This window comes from Mauremys reevesii, linkage group 11 (genome assembly GCF_016161935.1).
Source record: "Mauremys reevesii isolate NIE-2019 linkage group 11, ASM1616193v1, whole genome shotgun sequence".
NCBI classification, from domain to species: Eukaryota; Metazoa; Chordata; order Testudines; family Geoemydidae; genus Mauremys; species Mauremys reevesii.
Window position 1 is genome coordinate 29,579,820 of NC_052633.1, and position 25,660 is coordinate 29,605,479.

General features: G+C 41.9%; 1 protein-coding gene across 16 annotated transcripts in view; it reads right to left on the reverse strand.

Moving 5' to 3' along the window:
• The window catches only part of LOC120374264, a 280,532-nt gene that overhangs the window by 65,159 nt on the left and 189,713 nt on the right, over positions 1 to 25,660 (reverse strand). Inside the window, exon 1 of one of the 16 annotated variants that reach the window (XM_039493644.1) lies at positions 20,432 to 20,589. The exons of the other annotated variants lie outside the window; for them this stretch is intronic. Coding sequence (XP_039349578.1) covers positions 20,432 to 20,450 — 19 coding nt within the window. The 5' untranslated portion in view covers positions 20,451 to 20,589. Of the gene's footprint in view, positions 1 to 20,431; positions 20,590 to 25,660 lie in introns of those variants that run through there. 16 annotated transcript variants of the gene reach the window in all.

The following is a 25,660-nucleotide window of genomic DNA, read 5'->3' on the forward strand; positions in this document are numbered from 1 at the left end:
GTATCACCAATCCTGATAACACCAGGGGAATATCACACCTTCAGCTTGCTCTTCACGCACCAAAACTCTCTTCTGTCTTTTGGCAGAAAGGAAAACATAGTATATCCAAAGTAGGACACAGCAATTGTTCTCTAATTGTCCATATCTGCTACCTATTTGAGCCATACCTAAACCATGAGGAACCACATTTGCTCTCAAACCTCCTCCAAAATTCCCATTCCCCATTCCTGTTCACCTGTTTGAAGTCCTTTATCTAGCCACAGTGCATTTGCCCTACACTATCTCTAATAAGTGCCTTGGCATTGAATTGGAGAGACTACTCTTACTTAATGGCTGTCCTTTAAGACTGCAATTGGGGTGGTGACTTTTGTTAACTGGACTGAAACCAACATTTTATGCAGCACCCTGAGCATCTTTCAGTGGATAACTGCTTTTAGTCACTACAAACCTTGAACCAGAGATGTAAAGGCTTCTCCACTGCATTATCAATCTTTTTTATTTTTTCACACACCACCTGTGAAACTCATTTCCATGGGATGTTGCAATGGTCAAAAGTATAACTGGGTTCAGAAAAGTTCATGAGGTTAGGTCCATCAATGTCTACTAGCCAAGGTGATCATGGATGCAGCTCCAAACTCGGGGCAACCCTGAACCTCTGGCTACCAGAAGCAAGGAGTGGAAGACAGGGTGGATCACTTGTAATTCTTCTGTACACTCCCTCTGAAGCTCTGGCATGGGCCACCATCAGAGACAGGATACTGGGTATGATGGACCATGGTCTGGCAGTTCTTATGTTCTTAATTGCCTGAGTGATGTAGTGCCTACAGAGCAGAGCTGAGCAGAGAGGGACAATTCTATTTTGTGAAGGATTTTTATTCAAATTCAAAACAGAAACCAAAATTTTCTAAATTAACTGAAAAACAGAATTGCAGGCTGCCCTCAACTCATAAACCCTGGAAGCTCCCAGGTTCACAGCTCACTGTCAGCTGAGCTGAAGAGGAGACAGGCAGGTGTGCTGGCAGGAAACAGGCATTTAGGTTTTGAAAATCAAACAGTCTCTGCACAAGGTTTCAGTTATGGCAAATTGGCAAATGCTAACAAAAAAAAAAGTTGTATCTGAATTTTCTGACCATCTCTACCAGAGTGCACTGGTTACTGATTAGACAGCAAGGTGCTGCAAAGTGCCCCCATCTCTTGTTGGCTTCAATAGGAGTTGAAGGCATTCACTACTTTGCATTGTTCAGGACCTAAAACTACATCAGAATGATAGTTTATGAATATCTAGTTCCTTTGCACCTTTTGAAAATGTATCTTATGAGAAAAACCAAACCAAAGCCACTGTAATATAATCAGATCTGAGTAAGACTCTATACCTGGTAATTGAATGTGTGGCATTTAAGATCCATTTGTACTTGTTATTGTGAAGTTTAGTCATCTCAAAGGAAAAGGAATTTGATGATTCAATATTAATGAAGTCATCCTACATATTCCTTTGTACTCCCTTTAGGGTCATGGGAGAGTTTTAGTTTATCTCGCAGAAAGAAATCCTTTTCCAATTTTTTTGACCTGTAATATTCTTGGTTACCCAGTCATTAGAGGCAGCTGCACCTTAAACTGATGCAAACAAGATGTGCTGGAAAGCGCTCTTTCTGAAAATTGGCACATAGAACCTTAAAAGCAATCTGATCACAGAGCAGGGCCACCCAGAAGGGGGGGCAAGTGGGGCAATTTGCCCCAGGCCCCGGGCCCCGCAGGGGCCCCCACGAGAGTCTTTCAGGACCCCTGGAGCGAGGTCCTTCACTTGCTCCGGGGGCCCCGGAAAACTCTCGCGGGGCCCAGGCCCCCAGAGTTTCTTCTGCTCCCGGTCTTCACCGGCGGGGGGGTCCTTCCACTCCGGGGCGGAAGGACCCCCCGCCACCGAATTACCGCCGAAGCGGGACTTGCCACCAAAGTGCAGCCAGGTCTTCAGCGGTAATTCGGCGGCGGGGGGGGGCCTTCCGTTCCGGGACCTGCCACGTGTCTTCGGGGCACTTCGGGGTCCCGCTTCGGCGGTAATTCGGTGGTGGGGGACCCCCACCGCGGGTGTTCAGGGCACTTTGATGGTGGGTCCCGGAGCGGAAGGACCCCCTGCCGTCGACTTACCACCAAAGACCCCAGGCCCCCGGAATCCTCTGGGTGGCCCTGTCACAGAATAAGAACCCAGGTTTACACATCTGGGAGACACACTTATTTGTACTCAGGTACAATGTTACTCTCACCAAGAAAAAGGTTGGTCAAATAAATGCATCTCAGTTCTCTCTAAATGTCTTATGGGCCTTAAACGCAACGTAAAAGTCAGTCAGACCACCTTCTCTCACTTTTGCTTGAATCTAGGCTCGGGTACACATGAAATTGCTGAGAGTTAACCTTATAAACAAAACTTTTTAACAAAACTGGGATAACTTTTAAGTATGTAATGAAAAACAAAACCAGGAAAGTTCTTTGTGGGTGGGGTTTTGTTGTCAACAATAGTGTAGCTCTGTAAAGAAAGGCTAATATATCTTTTATCAGATGGACTCAGCCATAATCACAGCAGGAAGTTCATTCAATCTTTCTAATTTCAAGGCCCCCTTTCTCCAGAGAAAGATTTTAGGAATATAGGCTATACCTTGAGCTATCAAGTGTGGGAAACTGCTTTTGGCTAATATTAATTCTGAAAAACACTACTGAGCACCATTAAAGAGCCCCATTAAGAGTTGTCAAGAGTTTAGATTGATCAGTCATTACCTGCTAGCAGACTTGCACCATGACTATTTATACTATTTCAATAGCTCTTTGTGACATCGATCTTAGACATTCTGCTTGAATTAGAGCAACCATACAGGCACTCAGAGATGTGACAGTGCAAAAGCGGATGTTACCGTCATGGCTCTTTGTGTTCCTCTTGTGTTTCTTCAAATAACCCTTCTCTATCATAGCTCAGTTAGTCAATGCTGAATGACATTGCCGTGTTATTCCTGAAGTATAAGAAAATGCTCTCCATGTAGAATCAATTTATATTCACAGGATAGAATGCAGCACAGTGGAAACATCAGTATGAGATAAACTGATCACTGTACTGTTGCAGTGTCAGTGATGTTGTCTGTCTCCATCTTATCAAAATACTGGTTTGTCTCTCAAATATTTTAATGGATTCAGGCCTGAATTCCCAAAAGGAGTTAGACACATAAGTCCCTATTTTAGACTCCTAAATCCCATTTTTGGCTCCACTTCTATGCACAAAAGCCCTAATCCCTGTGATGTGTAAACTCACTCAGCACCTAAATTTGGAGAGTAAAAATTCCCTAAGCTCCTGTGTTTCTGCTCTGGGAACACGCACTGCTGCCTCCCTGTGGACATCCGATCACCCATCTCCCAACTAACCCTCAGAGCGATTCACAAATTGAGCAAGCCGAGTGGATTAAAAAAGCAGGAGTGGATCTCTTTACCTCAAGTGGATAAGAACAACAGAGTCTTAAGAACAGAATTTATTGAAGGACCATTAACACTGCATTTCATATAGAGGCAATACATGAAGCCAGTGAGTTTAGATGCCTTAATTTTGAGGTCATAAAGTGCTGAATACTGCTGCCTCTACCTCTGAAAATCAGGCCCCTTTAAGTGACTCACATTGGGCACCTTAAAACTGAGGCACCCAAAAGCATTAGCTACATTTTGAAAAGGTTGGTCTCAGAGACATAGATGAGCTCTCAAATCTTAATAAGCAACTAAGCTTTCCACTGTGTCACTAAAAGTTTTTAACGACTTTTCCATAAGACTTTTTCTATATAACATACTTCTGTTTCGAACATCTTCATATTTGACTGCATGAATCTGACCTGGCTGCATGCAAACTGGAATTTTGGTCCACTGTATATCATTCACTTTGACTGCACTGTTTAAGGAAATTTACACTTGGGCCAGCTTTTAAAAGCATGTTGTTACCAGTGGGTCCACTGCAGGCAAAGATATTAGTCTTCATTTGCTGGGATCAAGAGGACAGAGAGGGTTTGAATCAGAGCTTCAGCATTAAAAGTGTCTCATTGTTTTAAACTGAAGGCCAATCACTGCTGTGGTTTCAGTCTAAGTTTTTGTATTTATGCTTTTACTCTATTATGTCATGCAAGTGCCCCCAGAATGGAGGTGGAGGTGCCTGGGAGAAAGCTTTTGTTACTGTTGCATTAAGAAACTCAAATATATTATTAGTGCATTGACACAAGAACAAATAAATTGTGCTATTAACTATTTAGAATCCCCTGCCTACTCATAGTAATTATAAAGGACTAAACTTCCTCTCATCAGTCACAGCAAAGGACTTCCTGACATCTCTCTCCAAAAGAGAAGTCACTTCATTCCATAGAGTTTTAATCTAAAATTATGTTTGATTCTCATATGATGCGGGCACTCAAAAAATCCCCATCAAAACCTAAAAATTCTATCTTTGAGTAAGTGGCAGTACTGAATAATTAATGTGCATGTGCCCCCCATCCTGTCTCTTTGTGGAATTAAAAAGTGCTCTGGGGATCTGTTTGAATAACAAAAAGAACCGTTAATCTGCAAGTTGGGTGCTTGATATCACTCATGCAGCTTATGAGATCACTTTATAATTCCATCAAGAGGCAGGCAGGGGAGTCATTATGAGTAAATACAATGTAATACATATACAGCGTGTGTATATATAGTGTCTTGAATTCCATAGAATCCCAATGTGTTTTACAGTCTGATATTTTAAGAATAATTTACATAGAATGAAACAACTGCCATTCTGCTAAACCTAACTCCTATTTTCTTAAAGAGGTTAGCATCCCAGCTGCAGCTAGTCTATTGCACAGGTAACAGGAGGAAGCCTGCACCAAGGTCATGTACTACCTGGATGCTGTAGAGCCCAGGTCTGAGTGGCATCCCCAAGGGTCCCTTTGCAGTGTGACCTGGGATTATAGAGCATGGGAGCAATGGGGAGGGCCCACTGGAACTACCAAAACTGGTCATAGTCCCTCAAAGAGAAGCAGCATATTAGAAATCGGAGTCAAAGTTGCTGTTTCAGGGGATTAGCTGCCATAGAATCTCCCACACCAAGCCTGGCTACTCAGGCTGGTGTATGGGAAAGAATGTGTGGGTTTGCATTAGACTATGGAGACAAGCAATAACGACCACACTCAGAAGTTAAATGGAATATGCAGAATATCAATAACTCACAGAGCCGCCCAGAGGATTCCGGGGGCCTGGGGTCTTCAGCGGCGGGGGGCCCCCGCTTCGGTGGTAATTCAGCCGCGGGGGGTCCTTCCATTCCGGGACCCACTGCCAAAGTGCCCTGAAGACCTGTGGCGGGGCCCCCTGCCGCTGAATTACTGCCGAAGCAGGACCTGCCGCCGAAGTGCAGCTGGGTCTTCGGGGCACTTCGGCGGCGGGTCCCAGAACGGAAGGACACCCCACCGCCGAATTACCACCAAAGACCTGGCTGCACTTCGGCGGCGGGGGGGTCCTTCCATTCCGGAGCGGAAGGACTCCCCCGCCGGCGAAGACCGGGAGCGGAAGAAGCTCCGGGGGCCCGGGCCCCGCGAGAGTTTTCCGGGCCCCCCAGAGCGAGTGAAGGACCCCACTCTAGGGGCCCCGAAAAACTCTCGTGGGGGCCTGGGGCAAATTGCCCCACTTGCCCCCCCCTCTGGGCAGCCCTGTAACTCATTATAAAATTGTCACTCTCTGCATTGTGAGTGAAGAAATTTTACTACAGAGGGAGCAGATGGAGAACCTGGGGGATAGAATTAACAATCCACACCGAAGAAAAAAAAGCAGCAGCAAAAATTATATAATGTATGTAAAATTTACTTAAGTGGAATTTGCAGGACAGTACTCAGTAAAGAGTTCAACATATTTATGCTTTGACCAAAAGCAGATATCACTTTCCATAATAAAGGCAATAACAGCCAGGCATATGAAAAACAAACAATGAATGAAATGAGTCCAGTGCCAGAAAAACACCATCTGCTGTTCATCAGATGAATGCAAAGAAGCTATATGTAGCAATCACCATCAAGGCCACTTAAAATCAGTACAGTGAATCTGATGGAGAAAATTCTTTTTAAAAGTCATGAAGATAGTTCAGTGGTTTGAGCATTGGCCTGCTAAACCCAGGGTTGTGAGTTCAATCCTTGAGGAGGCCACTTAGGGATCTAGGGCAAAAAAAAAAAAAAGGTCCTGCCTAGTGAAGGCAGGGGGCTGGACTCAATGACCTTTCAAGGTCCCTTCCCATTTTAGGATATTGGTATATCTCCAGTTATTACCTATACAGCAGTCCAGTCAGTGCAAGTAAACAGAAAATATGCTTATTATAGCTAGGTCATGCTTGGGGTTATTTATTAGCAACAGTAAATTTTTCACATTAATTTTTCATGATTGTTATGAACGGGGCCATACTAGCTACAGAAAAGAGGCAAATGCACACATAAATGTACACAATAGGAGTTGTAAGAAGTGATTTGATAGTAATCTAAAAGCAGCTAGATGGGGAACAAATTTCTGATAGGAGAGAGCTACTTAATCTAGTGAAAGCTGAAGCTACACAAACTCAGATTAGAAATGAGGCACACATTTTTAACCATTGGAACAATTTACTCGGGAATGTGGTGGACTGATTCTTCAGCACTTGGAGTCTGTAAACCATGACTGGATATATTGCTAAAAAAGACGTTATACTGCAACCAAAAGATATAGACTAGAGGCAGAAATTACTGGGTGAGGTATTTTTTGGCCTGTGTTATGCAGGAGATCCAACTAGAGGATCATAATGGTCCCTCTGCTATTAAAATCAATCTATGAAGAGTAAGTAACTACAACAAAACTCAAATATTTGGTAACACCCATTGTTTCATGTTCTCTGTGTGTATATATATATCTTCCTACTGTATTTTCCATGTCATGCATCCGATGAAGTGGGCTGTAGCCCACAAAAGCTTATGCTCAAATAAATTTGTTTGTCTCTAAGGTGCCACAAGTACTCCTGTTCTGTTTGCAGATACAGACTAACACGGCTGCTACTCTGAAACCTGTCAGATAATTTACTGTCACAGACCTGTTTAAGCTCCCCCTGCTAGACCCACACGCTGGGGTCAATGTGCTTTTAAGCTCCCCTAAGCCTCAGTAGGCTCCAACCACTGTCTCTGGCTCCAGCATCTCTGCCATACTTTGTAAGCACAGACTCTGTCTGGTATCCCTTTTGGATCCCTTAGGCCTCAAGACCGGCATTAATTTGCAACAACATGTGGCTGTGGGGTTGCCCACTGGATTGAAAAATCAACTTAAACATATTGGAAACTTGATAAAATATTATTGTAGGTGCCAATATTTTTTTTAAAAGGTGGGAAATAGGCTTAAGAGTCAGTCCTGTCCCTCTCTTTCTCCTGCTCTACACAGTCAATTCCTTTAAAAATAATGAAATTCCTGTATTAAACACACTTCCTGTAGGACAGAAAGAATTCTAAGGGGCCAGGCCTGTAGGTGAGGTTTCTAATGAGCATAGTGCAGATACTAGCAAGTGTAACGGAGTTGGAATAGAGACCCCACGAACTGCTAGTAGGATTAGTCCATGAGGCATGAGCTTATTGGAGAGTATGAAGCAGGCTGCCAGAGCTCTGCCAGCAGTGTTGGACCTGTTCGTTCCTGTGTGTCCCTGAACTACTATACCAAAAAAAAAAAGACAGTGGATATGTTGCAATTTGCCCATTTCAGTCCATTTCTGATTGATGTCACGTATTCAAAAAATTCAGAAACAGGCAATTTTCTTGAGACCACAATGTTAACACTGTATTTATCACTGTCAATATAAAAATATACTTTCACATTTTCTTAATTTCAGCAGAAACCTCCTGCAACATAGAAAGATTTCTCTGGCATAACAAAACCATCCACAAAAAACAAACACAGGATTTCTTTACACATTCTTAGATATTTTTAATTGATCACATTTATTTTTGTAGCAAATAGCCATATTAATTAAAACACACTAATGAAAAATAAATGTGGGTTGACCTGACCTGATTTGAAGATCTGGCCACTTATTTTAGTGCCTATTTGAATGCATTCTTTTGATAATTTGGCCCCATTTGCGGGTGCTGAGCCTTTCAAAGCTTGGGTCTAATTCATCATAGTTTTTCCAAAGACAGCCAAACAGTTGTGATTAAATAATTCAACTGCAGTGGCAAAATTCAAATTGCAACCCAGTATAAGCCTAGCATTACTGTTGCTTTCAGAAATCACTGTACAGTAGTGTAAAATCAAGAGTCACCAGTGTCAAACAAGCGTATATGAGAACAGAAGCCAGCCTTGTAACAAATGGAAACTTTTAGTGTTCCTGGTATTTTCTTGCTGTCTTTGACCAACACTGATAAATTGATCCAAATAGTTAAGTAAATGTTATTGATATTGAATTATAAATTATTAATTGTTGTGGAAAAGTATATGTAACTTGTCCTGAATTGTTCAGCCTATGCAAGGAACAGAGTAGCTGGATCCACATACTTTACCAGGAAGTGCCTGCCTATGCTGTCTATAACAACTGGGATCAGAACAGTTTGCCTTCACTTCAAAAACTATAATACAGTAGAACCAAGCTTCCAAAAGTGCTCAGCACCCACAACTGGGTCCAGAATTTCACAATAAGACAGCTCCCATTGAGGCAGTAAAGTAGGTGGCTGGATTTTCAAAAGAGTACTGTACATTTGATGCACACCTCACAAAACTCTGGCCCTTATTTAGGTACCTAAACTGCAGCTGAGTTCTTCTGAAAATCTGAGCCCAGCTATGGATGCTGGAAATCTGCCCTTTTCAATACATGTTTGACCAAGTATTTTAAAAGCTTTAGGCCTAGACATGTACTACACTTCTGCACAGGGGAGTAAGGGAGAGTAAAACTCCCTCTTTGTAGCCACCTGGACCTTAGGACTGGGTGTACAGGAATAAGTGAAAGCTGCACATTTGTTTACTCTTATCTCCCTCTATGCCCCTACATCCAGCCCAGAGCAGGCTGGTGGAGAAGGTTCTGCCCACCTTAGCACAACTGAGCTGGCACAGAGGAGTTGTAACTTGATGCTGGTAGAGGCCGGCAGCCAATTACTGTCTGGTCCACCCCTTCACCCCAGGAAGCAAGGGAGAATCAGGGAGGAAAGTGTCCATCTGAGAATTATCACAATGCCTCTTTAGTCAACTCCTGGGATGGTGCGGTATATGGACTACCTCTTGCTCAAGGCTGTGCAAGATCATAGGTTCTCAATGGGTCTGACCACTCTCCAATTTCTTATGGGTAGATTGAAGGGGAAGAGTTCTATGGGTTTTTTTTAACTGAAATATTGTATGGAAAAGTTTAAGAACCACTGCCTTAGTGTGTAGTCTTCAGAGCATGGATGGTCTATATTTCCATTGTTACAGCCTATCGTCTGCACTTAACTAATAATAAGTAAAATCTTGCTAGGACAATAACACTGCATCCTAAAATAATGCTATTCGAGAGACATGTCAAGTGAACCATTGAGACATAACATATGCAAGCTTTTCTATATTGAATAAATATATGCCTTTCAATTGTTAATAGACACCTGTTGCAAAACTATTCCCAAATCTGAACGTTAGATGTTTTAAAAAATTCCATCTAAGTGAGTTAAAAACACAACTGACATTCACTGGGAGCTGTGGCTTAATTCACTTAGGCACTTTTGTAAATCCCACTGTGATACTGGCAGACCAGGTCATGCTTGAGTGTATTCAGGTCACTTCACTTGTGTATTAGTATGGATCAAAATGAGTGTAAATGGAAGGGTGCATATTCAGGTGTTTAAACTTAATGATAACTAGTGGAATGTTACTTGTATTGTTTTCATTTATCTGTTCCTGTTATAATGTAATAGCAAATATTTACATTGTGTGTCCCCTTGTAACTCAATTACCCATCAAAGAAATCTTGTGAAATGGTAATGAAGGACTTAAAGATTTTAACAGAAATGCTAATTTCAAAGCAAATGGCTATTATGTATATTAGAGGTCAAAAGTCTGAGTTCATTCCTCACTCAAAGGAAAAGCACATATGGGTAGAGACACTGACAGCTTGTTTTCTGTGAGAAGAAGATATAAGAATGGATTCAAAGAAAGATCCTTCATCTCTGGACTGTTTGGATTCTAACAGGACAGAATAACCAAACAAGAAAACAGAGACCCCCAGAGTTATTCTAAGAGATTTTTGGGCAACTGGCAGATTACTACATCTTTGCTACTGTTTGGAATTATAGACTGTGACTCACCAGTACATATATCTTACCCGTGTTAACATCTCAATAATTCTCATTTCCTTTTCTTAGCTAATAAACCTATAGTTAGTTCACTATAGAATTGGCTGCCAGGATTGTCTTTTGCATAAGATCTTGAGTACCAGTTGATCTGGGGTAAGGACTAGTCTCTTGGGATTCAGAGCAACCTGATGTGGTGTGATTTTAGGCTTAAGTAACCTTTTATCACAAAGTTCAGTTTGTCTTGGTGGCAAGATAGACTGGAGAGTCTAAGGGCTGGTCCACACTAAGAAGCGGGGTCGAACTAGGGTACGCAAATTCAGCTACGTGAATAGCGTAGCTGAATTCGAAGTACCCTAGTTCGAACTACTCACCCGTCCAGACGCCGCGGAATCGAAGTCCGCGGCTCCAAGGTCGACTCCGCCACCGCCGTTTGCAGTGGTGGAGTACTGGAGTCGACCGTGGCGCTTCCGGAGTTCGAACTATCGCGTCCAGATTAGACGCGATAGTTCGAACTCCGAGAAGTCGAACTCACCGCATCGACCCAGCTGGTAAGTGTAGACTAGCCCTAAGGGAACTGTCTGTGACTCCATGGTAAGACTGTTACAGTGATCCGGGATTTCACATTTGTTACTGGCTTGGTGAAATCTAATTATAGAACATACCACCAGTTTGGAGTGTCTGCCCTGAAAGTGGCTCACTCAGGGTTGTGAGCCACTCCAAACAATGTGACACCCACCCATTTAAAACCTACTTTCAAGGTATGGTAATTATAATTATAAACCTAAGGAAACCTTGAGAATGAATTTCTCTTTTCATATTGGTTACTGTACAGCGACAGCTTTTCCACCCAAGAAGTTCCATTGATCTCAATAGGACTACTGGAGTGAGTAAGGTGAGAAGAATTTTCTCTAGTCTTTTAATAGCTAGAAAACAGAAAAATACTAGACACACAATACCCATCAGGAAATAAATACCCTTCCTCTCATAGTTGCCAAATTAGTATTGAAGGGCCCTATCCTGCAAGCACATGTAACTTTTATTCATATAAGCTTTCCTATTCACTTCAGTGGAACTAGTCATGAGTATAAAATTTTCACCACAAAAGAGTTTGCAAGCCTGGTCCTTTCATTGTACACCAGTGAGAGGTTTTTTCAAAGCCACGTATTACTATAAATCCATGTGATTATTTTGCAAAAGAAAATTGACATAAAAATGGGAGATGAGCCAGGCTAAACCTTTGGGCAGGGTTTGGGTCCTGCTTTTACCTGTAAGCTTTTGCTTTTGTACATCCAGACAGTCCATTTCTCCTCTGGCTGACACTGGTTTTACAATACTTAACCTCTGTTGACTTCAGTGGAGTTACTTCTGGTTCACACTGCCGCAAGAGGGAATCCAATCCATTATGTTGATGCTGCCTGAGTGCATACTGAGTCCTCTATATGCTCAAATCTAATCAACTTTTAATTCTTAAAAAGATAGAAGAGTGCTTGATCATTCTTGGGCAAGTAAGAGAACATATTAAGGCCCATATTTTTGACTTTTGCTCTCCCTTTCAAAATACTGAGATTCATGGAAATACTGACAATGAAAAGAATGACTTCCTTACATTATTTTACAGCATCAAGAAATGCCAAAACAAACAGAGTGAAGGCAATATTTCCAGGAATGATGAGAAATGGCATTGTTTGAAACACTCGTGGGCAGGGCTGGCCTTACCATGAGGCGAACTGAGGCAGCCGCCTCAGGGTCCAGACTGTGGGGGTGGGGGGGTGCCATTAGGACCCAGAGTGTAGAAAATTGTGTCTGCTGCTGGTGCATATGTATTCTCTCTGCTTTAGATGCACAGAGATGGTGGAGTGCTGTGCTGGAGGAAGGAGGGCACAAGAGACATAACAGGCAGGCAGGAGAAAAGGTGAGAGGGAATAACAGAAAACAGCAGGAGCTGCAGGGAGAGAGAGGAGGAGGAGGAGCCTCTTATGTACCTCTTTAGCACCCCCAGGAGCCTGGATTGATTAACACCAGCTTCTCAGGGAGCTTCCTGTTTCCTGCTGTTTCCCTGAACCCACTTGAAGAGGACAAGCAGTCAACTGAGTAGGAGCCAGTTAGGCCCTTAAGATGCTGATATCTTTCCTCACTCAAGCCCTACTACCAGCCTGCTTATTTGTCCCCTTCAATTGTGTGTTGAGAGCCACTATAGCTGGCACAGAACAGCAGTCATGAGTGAAAGAAGAAAACACTCCTCTGGGGCAGCATTCAGAAAAATAAAGAAAGCAAAGGAAGCTTTTCTGTCTAAGCAGGAAGGAGCTCTCCTGAGATACATAGACACAAATGTTCATGGTGAGCCCTCCGGCCCCAGTGAGGATGTGAGTGGTGAGGAGACGCCTGATCTTCCAGTTAGTCAGAGTGCAGGTGACCTGGCAGCTACTGCAGCATCCATATCTCCATCTCAAATGGATGTAACCATGCACATTTCTGAAGAAAAGTGTAGCTCAGAGAAGTGTGTGGTGGAGGCACAAGAAACAGCTGCTGCTGTTTCCTTAAGTCTAGATGATCCAGGACTGTGGACCCACTTGAGCAGTAGGCTGAGGGACTTCCTTGTACTGCATGGGCCACAGCAAGTGAAAAACTTCATGTTCCCCAAAGACAATGAAAATAGAAGTTTCCATCCAACATATTACTGGTGTGAAATCCCCAATGGTGACAAAGTGGAGAGGCCATGGCTTATGTACTAAAAACCCAGAATGCTGCATACTGTTTTTGTTGCAAACTCTTCCAGTCTAATGTTCCAGCCACATTGGGATCTACAGGAACAAAGGACTGGAAAAATCTGGCTAGAAATCTGGCATGCCATGAGAAGGCAGCAAATCACCAGAGAGCATTCCATAGGTGGAAAGAGCTTGAGATGAGACTAAGGTTAAAGGCCACCATAGACCATCAGCAGCAAGAGAAGATTGCATCAGAGTCTCTTCACTGGCAAAACGTTCTGAAAAGGCTCATTGCCATTGTGAGAATGCTTGCTACCCTAAACCTAGCACTGCATGGCACTTCAGATCAGCTGTATGTGCCAAACAATGGAAACTTCCTTAAAATTGTGGAGCTGATGGCTGAGTTTGATGCTGTACTCCAGGAGCATTTAAGAAGAGTTACCACCCAAGGAATATACACACACCACTACGTTGGAAAAACAATTCAAAATGAGATCATACAGTTACTGGCAACAAAAGTCAAACAGAAGATTATGGCAGATCTGAAGTCAGCAAGATATTACTCTGTTATTCTGGACTGCACACCTGACATCAGCCATATGAAACAAATGACTTTAATGGTGTGTTTTGTAACAACAACAGAACCTCATGAAAATGTCCCTGCAATAGTGACTGTCAGAGCATTTTTAGAATTTGACATTGATGATACTACTGGAGCTGGTATGACAAATGTGCTTCTTAAAAAGCTGGAAGATATGGGAATTGCGATAGCTGACATGAGAGGTCAGAGCTATGATAATGGTGCCAACATGAGAGGAAAGAACAGTGGAGTGCAGATACAGATCTGAGAGTTAAACCCTCGAGCTTTTTTTGTCCCATGCAGTTCTCATTCATTGAATTTGGTAGTCTGTGATGCTGTGTCAGCTTCTAGTGAGGCTGCTGAAATTTTTAATGTAATTCAAAGCATCTATGTATTTTTCTCTGCATCAACTCATCAATGACAAATTGTGAAGCAACATCTGGGAACATCCTCTCAGACACTGAAACCACTGGAAAACATAATGGGAAAGTCGAGTGAAGGCAATAAAGCCTATCAAACACCAAATTGAGAAGATAGATGATGCCATAGTTGCCATTATGGAGGATAATGCTATGACAGGAACTGTTCGTGGGAGAACAGTGGCAGAGGGAAATGGAATCACCAGAAACATACATAACTTCAAATTTCTGTGTGGCTTAGTGTTGTGGCATGATATACTGTTTGAAAGAAATGTTGTAAGCCAGAGAGACTCCAAGGTGTTGACCTTGATATATCTGGAGCAATGGAACAACTGGACAAAGCAAAGTCATGCCTACAGTCTTACCGGTCAGATGAGGGATTTCAAAACATTCTGAGGAGTGCACAGAAGTTGGCAGAGGAACTTCACACTGAAGCTATTTTCCCACCCATTTAAGAATACAAGAGTCACCGAAGAAGAAGAGATTTTGATTACGAGGCACGGGATAATCCTATAGGAGACCCCAAACAACAATTCAAAGTTGAATTCTTTAACCAGGTGCTTGATTGTGCAATGCAGTCAGTTGAAGAATGTTTCATGCAGCTCAAGGGACACAGCAGTATATTTGGGATGTTGTATGATATTCCAAAACTCCTCACTATACCTGAAGAAGACCTGCACCAGCAATGCAGGGCACTAGAGACAGTTTTGACACATGATGACATGCACGATACTGATGCGAGTTATTTAGGTGATGAACTGAAAGCCCTTTCAAGATACATTTCAGCAGGATCAACTCTAAAGGCTGTCCTGGAATATATGTGCACAAATAAGATGACCACCCTCTTCCCAAATGCTTTTGTTGCTCTGTGCATACTTCTAACACTTCCTGTAAAAATGCAGCTTCTCCAAGCTGAAGTTAATAAAAACACATCTATGCTCCACAATGACACAGGAGAGGCTGGTCGGCCTTGCAGCCATCTCAATAGAGCATGAGCTGGCCCAGACTGTGGACTTTAAGGATGCAGTTCAAATCTTTGCAACCAAGAAGGCACGGAAAGCACCACTTTGATTATTCAAACAGATAAAAATGTCAGTGTTTACTATGCAGACACGAAAAGTTACTTTGCTGTTCAGGCATTTGAAATTAAGAAATTTTTGAACAAGGCATTTTAAGTTGTTAGTTCTCCTTTATTGGGGTAGGTAGAAGAGCAGTACCATGAGAGGAATAGAACAGGAAGAAGGCAGAATTGAGACCTTTCAAAGTTTTGGCCCAAGCAAGGGGGCATGGGGACATCATTTGAGCTCTCAGCCTCAGGTGCCAAAATGTTGTGGGCGGTCCTGCCCATGGGCACAGTGGCTACCATCGACAGGCCTCCCAGGTAATGGGTATTTATTGGTCTTTTAGTCTCTTGTATGAAATTATTACAAGGAAGTGATTGTCTTTCACCATTTTAAAACAGATATTCGCTTTCATTTTATTATATATGTGGCTTGCATAAGCCAGGCACATTTTTCAACAGAAGATAAAAGAGAACATTGTTTCATATCTTTTTTGCAATGGCAAAACCAATTAGGTTTCTCAAGCATGTATTCCTTCCATTATTTAACTAATGTTTGCAATGTGCTTTGAGATCAACAGATAAAACAGGCTAGAGAAGTACAAAGAATTATTATATTATCATCATTTATTAATGAAGGTGTGTAGTTTCAAAGGCATAAATGGTAAGTTATGGCAGAAGCATGGTACATGATTTAATTTTGTAAGGGCCTGCACCAATGCCCTTGAAAGTCAGTGGGAATCTGCTCCTATGAAACAACCCTATTGAAATCAATGGAGCTGGACCCTCTGATGCCAGTGGTGAATTTGGCCTATATACTACAATAAGAGCTCTCTTTGTACCTGTTATTTTAAGAAATTATTTTGATATATTCATATTTAACAATCCAAAAATAGAAGGGATGAAAGACAATCATTAATTTTTAGCATGTTTGTTTTTGTTGCAGGGGAGAATACATTGTCTGATATCATATTCATTTAGGGTTACCAGATAGCAACTGTGAAAAAATGGGACAGGGGGTGGGAGGTAATAGGAGCCTAAGCAGGACTTTCCAAAACAGATTATATTAACAGTATCACAACACTCATCACCAGTTACTTAAAAATCATAGACTAGATTTGGACAGGTTTCTTCTTAAAAAAATACGGAACTATGTTCTCTTAGAGAAGAAAAATTTTCATTGAAGTCTTCACATGGCATTAAATGCACATTTATGGTAAAACGGGAACAATATTTAAATGATTCTGGAGATCCGTGGACTAGTAGATGGAAATTCAGCCTTTCAAGTGTATTTTAGACCAATGGGCGGGGGGAAGATTTATATAAACTATTCATTTTTAACTGAATAGCAAGCAGGGGGAGGATTTACTCTCAGGAATTTTTCAATTTGCAAAATTGAGGTAAAGAAAACAGTTGCACTCCCCATGTCCTTTGACTATGGTGTGAAGGGTTGTTCCCCTTACACAAACACTGAGGCTATGTCTACACTACCGCAGCAAGTCGACCTAAGTTACGCAACTCCAGTTATGTGAATAATGTAGCTGGAGTCAACATAGCTTAGGTCAACTTACTGTGGTGTCTACAGCATGCTGGGTTGACAAGAGCCACTCTCCCATCGACTTAGCTTACTCCTCTTGCTCCTGGTGGAGTAGTGGGGTTGACCAGAGAGCACTCTGCCTTCGATTTAGTGGGTCTTCATTAGACCCCTAAATCAACCCCCGGTGCATCAATCACCACAGCATTGATCCTGCAGTAGTGTAGACATGGCCTGAGGCTGCTCTGATTTATACCAGCTGCCAAGAGCTCCAAGGAGCTGGAACTGCAGCAAGGAACTGGTGAAGTGTCAGTGCATCCTGTCTACACTCCATGTGCTGGCAGCAAGCTGGGGTGCAGCAAGAGGGGCGGCAGAAAATGTTGTAGTACGGAGGCATCAGAGTAGAAGCCTCTAGACTGGCTCTGCACCACTGGAGGTACCCAGTGGAGTGATTCTCCACACCTCACCTATGACCATAACCCACCAATGTAGCACAAAGTGGGCACATCATTTTGCTCAAGGTTTTTAGTAAAAATGTTATGCTCAGGCCAAAATTTACAAACTTGAGTGACTAACGTTAGGCACCTAAATCCACATGTAGGCACCTATATTTGGAGACCTGCTTTTCAGAGGTGTCAAGTCAACATCTCTGAAAATCAGGCCACTTATTTACATGCCTCACTTTAAGGCACCAAAATCTGAAAACCTAATTAATCTTTTCATGAAGCTTTTATAAATTACATTGTATACATACACATGACAGGGTTTGAACTCTGTTTCAAAGAGGACTGTATCTTCTCAAATACAGTAAAAAAACTTTCACCCCTCCCCTTTTTAGGGGCACAGATTTTATAGGAGGCAATTTAATCTGTGATAATCACTGTGATGATCTCTTTCCTCATCAGTAAAGAACAGCATAAGAACATAAGAAAGGTCATATTGGGTCAGACCAATGGTCCATCTAGTCCAGTATCCTGTCATCTGAAAGTGGCCAATGCTTGGTGCTTCAGAGGGAATGAACAGAACAGGCAATCATCAAGTGCTCCATCCCCACTCCCAGCCCCTGGCTGTCAGAGGCCAGGGATACCCAAATCATAGGGCTGCATCCCTGACCATCTTGCCCAATAGCCATTGATGAGCTTTTCCTCCATGAACTTATCTAATTTTTTTTTGAACTCTGGTATAATTTTGCCTTCACAACATCTCCTGGCAATGAGTTCCACATGTTGACTGTGTGTTGTAGGAAGAAGTACTTCCTTTTGTTTGTTTTAAACTGAATGCCTATTAATTTCATTGGGTGACCCCCTAGTTTTAGTGTTATGTGAAGGGGTAAATAACACCTCCTTATTCATTTTCTCCACACCATTCATGATTTTATAGATCACTATCATATCCTCCTTTAGTTGTCTCTCTTTTCAAAGCTGAAAAGTCCCAGTCTTTTTAGTTTCTCCTTATATAAAAGCTGTTCCATACCCATAATCATTTTTGTTGCCGTTCTCTGTACCTCTTCCAATTCTAATACATGTTTTTGGAAATGAGGTGACCAGAACTGGACACAGTATTTAAGGTGTGGGCATATCATAGATTTATATGCTGGCAATGATATTTACTGTCTTATTATCTATTCCTTTCCTAATGGTTCCTAACATTCTGTTCGCTTTTTTGACTGCCGCTGCACATTGAATGGATCTTTTCAGACAACTATTCACAACTCCAAGATCTCTTTCTTGAGTGATAACAGTAAATTTAGACTCAATCATTATGTATGTACAGTGGGATTATATTTTCCAAAGTACATTACTTTGAATTTATCAACATTGAACTTCATCTGCCATCTTCTTGACCAGTCACCCAGTTTTGAGAGATCCCTTTGCAACCTTTTGCAGTCAGCTTTGGACTTAACTATCTTGAGTAATTTTGTATCATCTACAAATTTTCCCACCTCCCTGTTTACCCCTTTTTCCAGATGATTTATGAATATGTTGAACAGTGCTGATTCCAGTACAGACCCCTGGGGGACACCACTATTTACCTCTCTCTGAAAACTGACCATTTCTCCCTATTCTTTGTTTCCTGTCTTTTAACCACTTATTGATCCATGAGAGGACCCTCCCTCTTATCCCATGACAGCTTACTTTTCTTAAGAGCCTTTGGTGAGGGACCTTGTCAAAGGCTTTCTGAAAGTCCAAGTACACCATATTCACTTAGTCACCCTTGTCCACCTGTTTGTTGACCCTCTCAAAGAATTCTAATAGATTGGTAAGGCATGATTTTCCTTTTCAAAAGCCATGTTGACTCTTCCCCAACAAATTGTGTTAATCTATGTGTCTGATCATTCTGTTCTTTATTATAGTTTCAACCAATTTGCATGGTACTGAAGATAGGCTTACTGGCGTGTAATTGCCAGGATCACCTTTTTTAAAAATTGGCATCACATTAGGTATCCTCCACTTATCTGGTACAGAAGCTGATTAAGAGATAGGTTACACATCACATTTAGTATTTCTGCAATTCATGTCTGAGTTCCTTCAGAACTCTTGGGTGAATACCACCTGCTCCTGTTGATTTATTATTGTTTTATTGATCAATCTGTTCCAAAACCTCCTCTATTGACATCTCAATCTGGGACAGTTCCTCAGATTTGTCACCTAAAAAGAATGGTCAGGTTTGGGAATTTCCCTCACATCCTCAGCTGTGAAGACTGATGCAAAGAATTCATTTAGCTTCTCCACAATGGGGTTATTTTCACTGAGTGCTCCTTTAGCATCTCGATGTCCAGAGGCTCTACTGATTGTTTGGCAGGCTTCCTGCTTCTGATGTACTTTAAAAAATTATGCTGTTTGTTTCTCGGTCTTTGGCTAGTTGCTCTTCAAATTCTTTTTTGACCTGCCTAATCATACTTTTTCATTTGCCAGAGTCTATACTCCTTTCTATTTTCCTCACTAGGATTTAACTTCCAATTTTTAAAGGATGCCTTTTTGCCTCCAACTGCTTGTTTTACTTTGGTGTTTAGCCATGATGGCACTTTTTTGGTCCTCTTATTATGTTTTTTAATTTGGGGCATGCTTTTAATTTGAGACTTGTGATACAGCAGAGCCAGGCAGCAGTGGGAGAGTGATAGAGGGGAAATATATAAGCCCTACACTAGTTAAGGTGTGGTTCCCTGTAGACTTGGGAGGGTTGCTACAGGTTAATTGGAGCACCTGTAGTCAATTAAGGCCATGCCAGGAACCTAATACACACACACACACCCGCCGCCCGCTTCAGGCAGACAGGGTGTGTGAGGAAAGAGAGAGGAGTGGAGTTTGGAGGTGTGTTGCTGACAACTGAAAGACCAGAGAACTAGAGGAAGGGAGACCCTGCCCCAGCATCAAGGACTGAGGGAAACCCTACCCAAGGAAGAAGAGAGTAAGAAACCTGCAGAGGTTGAGAGGGGTTGGGGCTCAGAGTGAGGAGTAAACCCAGACTGCTTCCCTCCTCTACCACCTTCCTGGACCACTAGCGGGGCCCTTGGTGCCCCAAGAGCAGGGGCAAGAAGTGGCATCCTAGCCCTCTGCCAAAAAATGTGTGGGACCCACCATATCAACATTGGCCATTTTGCCAGACTCTATTATGGTTTTATTTTTACGTTTCTATGCAGCTTTCAGGCATTTCACTTTTGTGACTATACCTTTTAAATTTCTGTTTAACTAGCTTCCTCATTTTTGTGTAGCTCCCCTTTCTGAAGCTAAATGCTATGGTGTGGTCGTCTTTGCTGTCTCCTCCCTTCCCTCTCCCTGCCCTATATGTTACTTTTAATTATATTATGGTTGCTGTTACTAATCAGTTCAGCTATATTCACCTCTTGGACTAGATCCCATGTTCCACGTAGGACTAAATCAAGAATTGCCTCTGCCCTTGTGGGTACCAGGACTAGCTGTTCCAAGAAGCAGTCATTTTATGATGTCCAGAAACTTCATGTCTGCATCCTGTCCTGAGGTGACATGTACCCAGTCAAATCTGGGAATAGTTGAAAACCCCCATTACTAATGAGTTTTCCCATTATTATAGCTTCTCTAATCTCCCTGAGCTTTTTACAATCATCGTGGTCAGGTGATCAATAGTAGTATATCCCTATTGCTATATTCTTATTATTCAAACATGGAATTTCTATCCATAGAGATTCTGTGGTACGGTTTGATTCAGTTAAGATTTTTACTATATTTGACTCTTTTCTTTCACTATAGTGCCACTCCCCAACTAGCATGACCTACTCTGTCATTCCTATATATTTTGTACCCTGGTATTAGTGTGTCTTATTGATTATCATCATTCCACCAAGGTGGTGTCATAGCAGCAGTATCCCTTACACAACCTAAGCAATAAATGTAAACTTGAGATTAATATTTATCAATGTAAATTGACATGCACAACTCATGTTTTAATGGATAATACCGTTAGGGACTTATGAATAAATGCATTTTAAAAGAAGCCCAACTAACTATGGAATGCAGAAATACAGTCAAAAACAAGGTGTCGACTGATATTTAATTGTGGATAACTTATAATCACCTGTCTCCTAATGTGCTGCCAGAAAACTGGTTCATTTACGTGGTGTCTGATACAAAAAAAATGTATTTAATTCTTAAAGATTTAAGTTACAATATGTTTTCACATCAATGTATATAGATTGAACCCCCAAATGTTCAAATTCAAGGTAATGTGTTTAATCTAATTTTGGGCAAATCAGTTTCCTAATATCGTATTTACTAATATTTCTCCACTGGCATAGAAAGGTTTATGAACAGTTTACAACCTAAATTCAGTACATCAATTAAAATTCTTAATGTACTTTGAAATTGGAAGGATCACCACTACATTTACCAGCAACATCCATGAGGCTAGTTGATCAGATCAGGACATCCTAGACCTTACCCTTTCACTTTTCAGAGTAGCATACATTGATTTAATCATGCAACATCCAACTAAGCCCATAGGGTTTCCATGCCTAAAACTGCATGAAAAGCATTTGAACATTTTTATGCCCTGTTATTTTCTTCCAGCAATGAACTAGCTGTTGCAGTAAGTGAGGATTGCAGGGTATGAACAAATGCCTCATTGCTGAACACTAATTAAAATGCATCTTAAATCACAAACAAAACAAATTTGGTGGTAACTGTATATTAGTTCTACCAAAGGCCCAAAAGTGGAACAGCTGATTTCATCCAGATTAGAATGGAGTGTATTGGTAGAACTGTATGGGAAAACCCATTCAACTCACTTTAAAGGCTATGATATAAATACAACCCATTTTATAATGAAGAGGGTTAGTGGCTGCAGTGCAATGGAGCGAAGTCAAAGGCACTGCGAGTGTGCCGCTGCAGGGAGGCAGATACAAATAAATTCAGCATACAAGAGTATGGAAAATGAGTTAGGAAAGAAAGACCGCAGTATGGAATGCAGACCTGTGTAATCCAAAGAAAACTATTTAAATAGAATATGTCTGTGCTGCAAGTTTTGTTACAAATAGCAAAACCTAACCCACATTATTAAAAAAACAATATGATCAGAGTTACTCAATCTGAGAAGACACTGAACTGCTAATAGATTTCAAATATTTATAAGGAACATATTCATACACAAATCATCTCATAAAAGTTTCATATGTACTCCAAGAGGCACAGAAATTTTAGAACCCAGTTTAATAATGCACTACAGTACATTAAACCAAACCTATGTGGAAAAAAGTATTGTACTTCCAGGAGGAGCAGCTCTAGACATTTCGCCGCCCCAAGCAGGGTGGCATGCCGCGGGAGGCGCTCTGCCGGTTGCCGGTCCCGTGGCTCCGGTGGACCTCCCGTGCCTGCAGGAGGTCCGCCGGAGCTGCGAGACCAGCGGACCCTCCGTAGGCACGCCTGCGGGAGGTCCACCGGAGCCGCCTGCCACCCTCCCGGCGACTGGCAGAGTGCCCCCCGCAGCATGCCACCCCAAGCACACGCTTGGCATGCTGGGGTCTGGAGCCACCCCTGACTTCCAGTCTGGACTATACAGAAGAGGCTGTATAAGTTCCCCAGACTACGTTTGCTGATCATTTTCATGAAGTTTCCAACACTTTCCGGAGGTGGCTTAAAAAACCCAACACATCTTTTAGACTGGCATGCAGGACTCTTAAGGTTACAGAAACAACTTGCAATTAAAAAGGGTGTAAAAAGGAAAGGTCATGTAAAATGAATAGGAACATGACCTACTCTACACAGCACTGATGTATAAAAACATACAGGATGGGAAGGCGCCAGCCAGCATGCTTCCCTATCTAATCAGCTGTGCCTGTGATAAAGGAGGAAATAAGTTAAAGGGAGGGACTCTTCAACACTTAAATAATCCCCAAGACTCCAGTCTTGCAGTAGTTGTATTGTGTCTTTAGGATTCAGGCCAACTGAATAGCTAAAACTGTACAAGAAAATTTAGCAGTCGTCCATTGTCAGCGTCATGTTTGTTCATGGATAAAGACTGGCTTGTATAGGGAAGATAAATACCATTCTTCACAAGTTATACAATGGAGCAAATTCTGCATCACGTAGCCCCGCTACATGGACAATGCTGCACGGCTCCATACAGTGCAGTCCAGATGCCTACTGCTATCATGACTTTCCTATTCCCGTCTGTCAAAACACCTCACTAATGTGTCTCCTGTTCCAATTCTTCACCTTTCGTAGTAATATATTGGGGCTGTAGGATGTATCTGAAAGAGGTATGCCTACTTAAAACTGGGTTTGGTAGCGGTAATAATTAATTCCCTCAAATTTCTGAAGCAACAGGGTGTCAATGGATTTAAGTTCTCTGTACCTTACATTCATAGAGATTAAGGCTGGAAAAGACCATTCAGTCATCTAGTCTGATCTCCTGCATATCACAGGCTATTAAATTATACCCGGTTACTCCTGTATTGAGCCCAATACCTTATGTTTGACCATAACTTCCAGAAAGGCATCTAGTACAGATCTGAAGGCATCAAGAAAGATGGAAAATCCACCACTTCCTTTGGTAGTTTGTCCCAGTTAAACACCCTCGCTGATAAATTAGGCACATATTTTTAACATTTGAATTTGTCTGGCTTCAATTTCGAGCCATTGGTTCTTGTTATGCCTTTCTCCACTAGATAAAAGAGCCCTTCAATACTCACTATTTTCTCTCCATAAAGGTACTTATACACCATAATCAAGTCACCTTTCATCTAGAGCAGTGGTCCCCAACTTTTTTGGTCTGGCGGGCGCCAGACGATGAGCTATGGAGGACCGTGGCAGTGGACGAGCATCCGCCGAAATGCTGCCGACAAGCGACAACATCAATAGGCGTCACCGCCGAAATGCCACCGACAAGCAGCGTCGTCCGACGCCTCTAGATGACGCTGCTTGTTGGCAGCACTTCGGCGGATGCTCATCTGCCGGCCAGTATGCGGGCACACTTAGACACCCCGGTGGGCACCATGGCACCCGCGGGCACCACGTTGGGGACCCCTGATCTAGAGCTTGGTGTCTGCTCCTATTTCCATCTGCTGCCTGACTCTGGGGGTTGCTTCCTCTGACTCTTTTTTTTGCCCGGACAATTTTTGTAAAATGGCTGTTTATTGTTTGGGTCAAATTCTGCCTTCATTGACACCCATGCAACCCCACTGTTTTCCAAAGGGTGGCACAGCTGTACAGGAGAACATTAAAACAGGTTTTTATCATCCACACCTTTTAAATTTACCGTGGTAACTTCCTATTCCAATTATAGAGAATGCTGTAAATTCTGCACTGCAGATAAATACAAGCAGCTAAGAAGTAGTGGTCATTTGGCTAGCTTAATCTAGAAGAAAGAGTTCTATTAATTCACAGAATAGGGTCAATTATTCTGAAAGCTGAATCCAGCCCAGGGGCTTCCTGACTTTGGTGGATGAGGTCATTTGTTAAATAAATGGGCTTCCTTATATTCATTATTATGATACTATGAAGTCAATATTTCTCTATTTGGGGGTTGCATAAGGGAGGGAAACTTTGTTGGTAAGGGGCAATTTTTGTTGCTTCCATAGGGGCCCCTTGAGGTCCAGCTAAGTGCCCCCTTCCTATTATTGTAGAAATACAAAGAAACAGGCACATGAAACGTGTGTGGCTGGACAAATAGGAGAATGGATCAAAGAAGGGAGATTGGCATCTCTGACATCCACTTCAGCCTCCTCTAATCCTAGGCAGGGTTGGGGCAGTACTGCTTTCCCACCAAACCTGTGTGAATTCCATATTTACGTTAATACTGTGCAGGTCACTGTAACCCATCCTATTGGAGGAAAGAGTGAGTCCAGGTCCAGTGGCAGGCAGGGAATTCCCTGGTAGCATGGTTGGTCAAAAGCACTGCTCCAAGAAGTTAAAGGAGACCAAGAGACCAGCAAGGAAACACAAATCTCTGCCCATACGGTCCTGTACCTCCAAAAATTCTGGTTTTACGTGCGTCATTCATGAAAATACGTTTCTCTGATTTGCTCCCTTGACTCTGAATAGCACACTGCCCCAGAACTGTGATATATTTGAAATGACCAGACTGGCTTTGATTTTAAGTTATTTTTCTCATTAAAGTGAGCTGTTTATATAAAAATATCTTGCTTAAACAAGACAAGCTGCTCCACTACAGAAGGAATTCATTAGTCATCATTATAGCTGATGTACAACAAATTTCAGGTCCCCGTTTAACAGATTTTGTGTAATTTTTAAAAGCTCCAAAAGAAGGTGCACTTTTTAATTCAGGGATGTTCAAAAGCCTTTGATTCAGAAAGGAAAACTCGAATTTTATTTTCTTCTTTGCAATCTGAGAGCAAAAGAGAATGATCAGTGTCTGAATATTTCAATGCGACTACTGCAATTGAAACAAATGCCTCTACCTTGTAAAAGCTACAGACTCTATAAAGACAGTCAGACATATTTTGTAGGTTGCCCTGTTTACTATAATGAGCCACTACTATTTTGTGAAGAGTAAAGTACATATTTTAGAAGTCATCTAACTTTTCATTTTTTCCTGCACTTCCAGATATAAAACCCCACCACTTATTTATTTTTAAATG